General features: G+C 54.3%; 1 protein-coding gene across 1 annotated transcript; it reads left to right on the plus strand.

Annotated features, from left to right (window-relative positions):
• Positions 1–225: 225 nt before the first annotated feature.
• LOC143350736 (uncharacterized) lies at positions 226–2,592 on the plus strand. Its single transcript, XM_076782747.1, has one exon. It carries the CDS (start codon positions 226–228, stop codon positions 2,590–2,592), a length of 2,367 nt encoding a protein of 788 aa, XP_076638862.1.
• Positions 2,593–8,783: the final 6,191 nt, after the last annotated feature.

The raw sequence follows: 8,783 nt of genomic DNA on the forward strand, positions 1-8,783 counted from the left end.
CCCCATATTTCCAATCCCTCGTAATCCGGACCATACTTCGTTAAAGGGTACGAGACAAGGTTTATCATAACCTTTGCACGAGCTCGTACCTATTTAAACGAAGGTCCTTCGAGCCGGATATAACATGAGGTTTTGAGAAATTGGGAAAGATACAGTAAATCACACGTGTCGAATATTCACGTGAGAGGTTAGTTCGAGCTGATTAATCCTCGATAAAACCCAACAATGGCCGTGGCTAAAGAAACCATGTGGACGGAAGCTGATGAGCACATAGAGACCATGTGCGAAATCACCTACCGCCTAAGCAAATTGGCTACTAACGTGAGAAAAACGGGCAGAGCGAATTACTCGGTGAGGCTTCTCGAGGAAAAGCTCGATTTTGCCAAAACACAATGGAAGGAGTTAAACGATCGGTATACGGCCGTGCGCAAGCTCTTAAAGCCGGCGCAAAGACAAAACTACGATTTCTTTAAACAGAATATTATCGTAGCCGCCGAAAACGATTTCCACGAATACATGGATCTCGTAAGCACGGAAATCGACCGACTCACCACTGACAAAAGACCAGCGGTGTCGGTCGAACCATGCAACGTACCGATCGAGCTCCCCAAGCAGCGAACACCCAAATTCGGAGGTGATCCTCGAGAGTGGGAACACTTCGAGGATCTGTTTACCGCCAGGGTAATTAATAATGCTGCGTTGGGGGACATCCAACGATTGTATTTTCTGAATGCCTGCCTTGAGGGGCCGGCTGCAGCAATCGTTGCTTCCCTTCCAGTCGTGGGTCGCAACTTCACGGAAGCGTGGAAGAGGCTGAAGACCGAATTCGGTCTCCAACGCATCGTCACTGGGAAACTACTGGACAAGCTTCTATATCTGAAGCCCATCGATATGAACGACTTGTCCAGCATGCAACAGGTGACCGTGGGTTGCACCCAAGCAATCGCTGTTCTGGATACAAAGGGCACACCAGAACAACAACGAGACTGGCTGCTCGCTCATTGGGTGAAGCAACACTTCACCCCCGAAATGGAGCTGGAATGGCAAAAAACGCTAGACCTCTCGCCCGATTATCCTACGTTCGAGGACGTAAGGAAATTCGTGGACAAATGGTCACGTGCCTTGCTCTCCATGAACGAGGAGCGCAGAAAAGCTGCCTTAGGGCTTCCAACAAAACCCACGCGTAATCGAAGCGCGGCGTGGGAAGTCAGCGCCGCCTCGAAGAACGTGAGAAGCCATAACGTTGTCATGGAAAACGTCCAGGCTGAACAGCCACGACGAACGGGTTCCGATAACGTCAGGCAGGTTGGAACAACGCCCACTCAATTGTGCGGATTCTGTAACGGGCCGCACAGTTTGCCGAACTGCCGAAATTTTGCAATATTGACTGCAAAAATGCGCAGTCAGTATGTGAAAGGTCGCCGGTGGTGCATCCAGTGCCTGGGCACCACTCATACGGTGACCAAATGCAAAAACTCCACGGCATGTACGACGTGCGGCGGGATGCACCATTCCCTGCTGCACTTCGAGGTAAAACGGGAAGCTCAACCGACTAAGCCGTTACCAAAAGGTGAAGTCGGCAACCGGCAAGAGCGGCGTCTTGATGACCAATCCTGTCGGCCTACGAAATCGAGGCCGAAACCCAACACTTCGACGAGTGCTAAAACAACGCCCGCCTCCACGTCGCACTGTACCGCTCTTGGTACAGGCGCACCAAGGCCAGGGCTATTAGCGACCGCCCGAGTTAAAGTGTTCGGCAAAAATGGCACGACGCGAATCGCGCGCGCCCTACTCGATCAAGGATCGGAAACGTCCTTCATATCCGCGAGTTTGGTGAATGACCTCAAACTCGCGCGGAGGAAAACCCCAGCCACGGTGACGGGCCTGGGGGGTGACCGAACCCGATCGATAAAGTACAGTGTCGGAATGAGTCTCGGCGCAAAAGACGGTGAGAAACCGATGTGTGTGGCTGATGCGTACGTCGTGCCTCAAATCACGACCTACGCGACTCCATCGGTAGGAACGCTCGGATACGAAGCGTTCCTGGAATTACCGCTTGCCGACCCCGACCCCGCATCGGATCAAACCATTGAAATTTTGATCGGTGCGGACCTATATGCACAGATTATGCGAGCGGGATTCCGTCGCATAAACGATGCAGGTCCCATTGCACAAGAAACTGCATTCGGCTGGGTGATATCCGGGCCGACAAACGCAGCAAGTGGTGCGCAGACCACGGTGCAGTCGCTGCACTGCACCGTACTCGAATCGCTGGATCAAGCGGTTCGAAAGTTCTGGGAAATGGAAGAAATTCCCGCAACCTCCACGCATACCAAAGCAGAAGAGGAGTGCGAAGCATTCTTTCAAAAAACCGTTACCCGTAACGAAACTGGGCGGTTTGTAGTCCGACTCCCCCTCAATTGCCCGAGACCGGAAGAAGCGTTGGGAAATTCCTTCGATATCGCGCTTCCCGCTCTCACAAGGCTGAGGAAGAAACTGGACACGAATCCGACTCTCGGTAAAGAATACGCAGAGTTTCTAGCGGAATACGAGTCTTTAGGTCATATGTCGCGTATCGAACCTATTGACTAAACTAGACTTTACATTCCGCACCGAGCGGTCATTCGCACGGACAGCGCGACCACCAAATTGCGGGTCGTCTTTAATGCGACCAGCAGGACAGTGGGTGGACGCTCCCTAAACGACATCCTACACGTAGGTCCAAAATTACAAAACGATATTACCTCGGTATTAACGAGATGGCGTTTGTACGAATACGTGTTGGTGGCTGATATCGAGAAGATGTTTCGACAGATTCTCGTCGCCCCTGAGGATCGTCGTTTTCAATGCATAGTATGGAATGCACCCGAAACCGAACAGCTGGTAGCGTTCGAGTTAAATACCGTTACATACGGAACGGCGTGCGCCCCGTACTTGTCGATGCGTACCCTCCTCGAATTAAAGGAACAGGATGGAAAGAAATTTCCGCTTGCCGCTCCGATTCTCGAGAAGGACATTTACGTCGACGATGTATTCATGGGAGCACCTGATAAATTCTTGTTGGAGAAAATCCGCACACAAGTCTGCGAGCTCCTCCAAGGAGGCGGGTTTGAGCTGAGGAAGTGGGCAGGAAATTCGCCACAATTATTGCGAAATATCCCCCACAGCGCTCACTCCCACGCCGTTAACCTCACTTTGTTCGATGATTCTGAACTAAAAGTGCTCGGTTTACGATGAATACCGTCTGGAGATTATTTCTATTTCAATCTCTCACGGTTCCAACCCTCGGCATCACCGATGACAAAAAGAAATTTGTTTTCGAAAATTGCCAAGCTCTTCGATCCACTCGGCTGGCTCTCGCCGGTTGTAATTCGCGCGAAGATTTTGATGCAGTCTCAGTGGCTGGAGAAAATCCAGTGGGACGATCAAATCTCCGCGAATACGCAAAAAACGTGGAATGCGTTCTGTACGGATTGGAGCAGCTTAAAGGAGTTAAAAATTCCTAGATGGATACGTTACGGAGCTGATACGGTGTCAGTAAAACTGCACGGATTCTGCGACGCTTCGCTCGCGGCCTATTCGGCCGTCACGTATTTACGCGTGACGACGATAAGCAACGAAATTTTTACGACGTTGCTGATGGCAAAAACGCGAGTCGCTCCGATTAAAACGCAGTCCATCCCAGTCCTCGAATTAAACGGGGCGGCACTCCTCTCCGAGCTGGTGGTGCACGTGCAGCGGTCACTTCCGATTAAAGTGCACCGCGTAATCTGCTGGACAGATTCCACGATTGCATTGGCTTGGTTAAGGAAGCATGCATCGACATGGAAGGTTGTAATCGCCAACCGAGTGTCGAAAATCCAGACATTACTCCCGAACGCTGAATGGCATCATGTTCCCACGCGCTCGAATCCCGCGGATCTAAATTCGCGTGGGGTGGATGCGTCGGAACTCCTTCAGTCGGAGCTCTGGATTTCCGGGCCGACGTGGCTTCGACAAGCGGAAGAAAATTGGCCAAAAATGCCCGCTTCGATCGAGACCGAGGAGGGTAAGCGCGTATCGCATATCCCCGTAGCAACTCCACAAAAGGAATGGGATTTTGTATTCCGATTTTCCAAATGGAGTAAGCTACTCCGCGTAACCGCCTACTGTCTTCGACTAAAAAGGACGTGGGACGGGGACCGGTGGTCTTTCGGTGCCAAAATCGTCGAAGCACCGGAATTACAGCGTGCAACAGAAAGAATTGTGCGCTATTTACAACGCATGCACTTTTTTTTTTTTTTTTTTTTTTTTTTTGTCGTGGGGAAAATCTTCGAAAGACTCCCTCCCACCTCCTTGGGGAGAGGTGGGAGGGGTGTGTGGGATTCCCCGCGCCCGTACAACGACAGGCGCGGGACCTACCCACTAAAAACCCCACGGTGACCCTTCGGCACGCTTTGGGAGGATACCGGGAATCGCTCGAAGCATTCTTCCGGTATCCTCCCCGTGCCCGCGCTTTCGCGCCCATCCCCCGGGGGGACAATCGGTCCCCCCAGTAGACACACTGCCTCATAGCGGCGGGACGGGGCCACTCCATCCCGCCGCTATCCGTCCCGGGGCCGCGTTTAGTGGCGGCTGCGAGCCCCAACTCGCAACCGCCCGCGACCCCGTTTCCACCCCTCGGCGGCCGGGCGTTCATGGCCGCACCAGACCGCCGAGGGTGCCTCCCCTTGCGTCGGACCGGTAGGGGGAGGCACTCCTACCCCCAACCGGTCCGACCCGGCGCCGCCTGGCGGGAGGAGGGTCCCCTCAGGACCCCCCTCCCAGCCTAGGTCATCCGCCACGCCGAGGCGGCCGCCCGCGACGCCTCCCGACCGGGCGACGACCTCGGGCCACCGCACGAGCGCGAGCTTCAGCGCGCCGCTGAAGCTCGCGCTCCCTCCCCGCGGCCTCCTTCTGCAACATTACGTTCTCGCAGAAGGAGGCCACGGCCCTCCACTTCTCCTCGCTGCCGAGCATGGCGCGCACCACGCCCGGCAGCGAGACATCCCGCCCGACGACGCCGACCAGGACACGGCGCTCCTCCTCCCACGCGGGGCATACCTCCAGGGTATGATCCGCCGTGTCCTGCTCAGCGTCGCAGTGGCAGCAACGCGCCGTCGGCTCCTTCCCTATCCGGCACAGGTATCTTCCGAAGCTGCCATGCCCGGAAAATACCTGTGCCATCCGGTAGGTGAGGCTGCCATGGCCTCTGTCCAGCCACTCCTTCAGGAGTGGCCGAACCGCCCCGACAGTCCGGTGCCCCGCGGTTGGCAGAGCCAGCCGCTCCTGCCACGCGAGCAACACGGACTGCCGGGCCTGGCGCTTCAAATCGCCCCAAGCAGGTTCCTGCCCGCCCGGGACCGCCCCCACCCCCGCGCGACGGTCGACGCGGTGCCGGTACATCACCGCGTGCGACCGCGCGAGCAGGTCCATGGGCGGCATCCCCGCTAGAACCGTCGCCGCCCCATGTGACATGGTCCGATACCCGCGGACGACCCTGAGCGCCATGCGCCTCTGCACCCGACGCAGCATAGTCATGCTGCGCCGGGAGGCAGCCATGTCGTCCGCCCAGACGGGGGCCCCGTATAGGGCCACCGACTGGACCATTGCCACATAGAGGCGACGAACTCGGCCCGCCGGGCCCCCCAGGTTGGGCAGGATCCGGCCCAGAGCCGCAACCATCCTTTCCAACCGGGGGACCAGGCAGCGGAAATGCTCCTCGAAACGCCAGTGGACAACGCATGCACTTTGCGGAAGAGTACCAAAGCTTAAAAAAGCGGAAGGGAATTCCTGCAAAGTCTCCCTTAAAAAGCCTCAACCCTTTCCTCGACGAAAAAGACGTCTTGCGAGTGGGTGGAAGGCTGGAGAATGCAGCACTTGCATGGGAAACAAAACACCCGGTAATTCTGCCAAAGCATCATGTTTCTAACATGATAATCAGGCAATGTCACGTTGATACGTTACACGGGGGTTTGCAATTAACCATGTACACGGTGAGACAGAAATTCTGGATCATCGGTTGTCGTAACGCGGCGCGTACGGTTATCCATAATTGCATTCGATGCGTGAGATGGCAAGCAAACGCCTCAACGCAGATAATGCAGGATTTAATTCCGGAACGCAGTCGCGAGGCACGAGTTTTTTCGAACTGCGGAGTAGATTACGCTGGACCATACCGTGTCCGCGACTCCGCCGGTCGAGGAAAAGCAGCTCACAAAGCTTACATAGCAGTATTCGTCTGCTTCGCTACGAGAGCCGTGCATATCGAACTCGTGCATGATTACACAACAAGTGCATTTTTGGCCGCCTTGGATCGATTTATCGCCCGTCGAGGAGTTCCGTCCTGCATGTTCAGTGACAGCGGAACAAACTTCGTCGGAGCGGATCGAGAATTGCGAGAACATTTCAATATCGTGTACAATACACAGGAAATGCGCAATAAGTGCGGCCAGAAGGGTATTACGTGGAAATTTAATACACTTAGTGCACCTCATTTCGGCGGTATGCAAGAAGCCGGGGTGAAATCGGTGAAACATCACCTCAAACGCACCCTCGGCGATTTCGCGCCTACAAGCGAGGAAATGCAGACATTACTCTGCAAGATCGAAGCGAGCTTGAATTCTCGACCGATTTCCACTTTAAGCGATAGCCCTGAGGATTATGCACCTCTCACACCTGGCCACTTCTTGATCGGAATTCCGATAAATGCACTTCCGTTCGAGTCCGTGGAAACTGAAAAACTCTCCCGCCTTACACGGTGGAGAGCGATACAGAAATTCCACGAGCAACTCTGGAGGCATTGGACGCGTGATTATCTCACGCACCTCCAGAACCGCTATAAGTGGCATACCGCCCACGCACAGCTAAAACCAAACGATTTGGTGTTAGTGCAAAACCCTCTTCTCCCCCCAAATCAATGGGAAATGGGGAGAATCGAGGAAATATTCCCGGGTAAAGACAGGCGTGTGCGTGTAGTTAAAGTTCGCACAGCAACGTCCACCTACACACGTCCTATCACACGTCTGTGTAAATTGCCCGTGGAAGAGTCGGTAACGACAACAAACGTCGACGACGCTATCGGGACATAAGAAATCCCGAATTCCGCTAGACAAAGAGACACAGTAGAGTGAGAAAGACCATTGACACAATCATGGTGTTGTCTCACACGTTCTACAAGTCTCAGTTGAGGGATACGGACAGAGGGGTACCATACCCTACCATCCCGTTAAGGATTGAGGAAGGGAGCGATTCCCCGATTCCCCGAGATCTACGCCTTTAAAAGCAGGACCCGCGGACGGAATCGGTTCAGTTCCTAATCAATCGAATAAGCAAGATGTCAAGCGATGAAAGTGTGGTGACGGTCGTGGGGTCGGAACGCATGGACCCCGAGATGGAAGCCCAGTTTGAGCGCCTCCTCCAATTGGGTGAGGTATTCGCCCCCAAAAGTGGAAGAGAGAAGGACATGGAGGGCCCCGAGGCAGTGGCCTCGACCTCATCTGCCACTGAGAGGTGGACTGCCGAGGCCGCGGTGCCCGATAACGAACCGCCAGCCGCCGCCATCATCGGCAACCTGCCGACCTACGATGTCCACATGGGGCCCGAGGTGATACGGGTGCCAGCCCACGTGCCGTGGACCACACGACGGTATAAGTGTCCAGCCGAAGGGGGCCACTTCCACCTAAAGTGGACACCAGCCGGCCGGCTCGTCGCCTGCAATTTCCGGCCGTCAAAGGCCACGAAAACCGCGGCAACAGCGGCCGTCCAGCAACCGGCGCAGCCAAAATCGCCCCCGCCGAAGCCGACCCCGACCAGGAAACGGCCCGCCAGGGAGGACCAGAAGCCCCAAGAAAAAGGACGGTCCTGGCGCCGCGTCGAACAACGGCGCAAGGCGAGGGCGGAAGCCCGGAGAACCCCCAGTAGCGGCCAGCGGCAGGACAGTTCGCTGACGGAGGTAGTCCTCGCGTCCCTGAAGCTGCTGCAGGAGCAGCAGGCAAGCAACCAGGCGTCATCGTCGAAGTAAGTAACCTAATTTTGTTAATTAAGTGAACAAAATCCTCTCTTTGTCGAAAAAACCGCGAATTACCGCTCCTTTGTTTATTGCACGGACCGTGCAAGGGGGGCGGTATGTTTAAATAACGCGTTAATTCGTTGTTTGAAAAGTCGGTTAAACCGTCGCGTGATCGATAGAAAAAGCAGGACATTTCTTATACGGTATTCTCAATTTACGCGACATTCCAGAGCCTTCTCTGCGGCGTAATATGTTTCGAGCAATACCGTGTAGAAAAACTACAAACTTACTTTCGATACAAATCAAGCGATCGGCCTAGTAACGGTTCCCCGAGAACACGTGTTAATACGCCAAAATTACAGAGAGGATACAAAATTAGTAAGAGACAGACAGCTTAAACCAGACAGCGCCACGAGACGAAAATCTCCCCTCTCTCGTGGCCACAGTTAAGCAGGTATGTCACGGGAGCACTTGCTACCTGGTTCTCGACGAGTGCGGATCTCCTGAGCCGACCTCGTCAATCTATCGGAATCGATAAATACGATTAATTAGATTCGTCTAATACGATCGTGGATCCACTTAACCGAAACGGTACAAGAAAGAGACTGCTGCGGATTCGAAAGAATCACGCCAAGTCGAATTTCGTACCCTACGGTTTTGTGAGAATATCTCGATTTCCGCGGCAAATGAACCATAGGAACAGGAAAATTTACTCGATAATTTGAGTAATTTTCACAACCCGCCATCGGTGGCT

The sequence above is a fragment of the Colletes latitarsis genome, unplaced genomic scaffold, assembly GCF_051014445.1.
Source record: "Colletes latitarsis isolate SP2378_abdomen unplaced genomic scaffold, iyColLati1 scaffold0027, whole genome shotgun sequence".
NCBI lineage: Eukaryota > Metazoa > Arthropoda > Insecta > Hymenoptera > Colletidae > Colletes > Colletes latitarsis.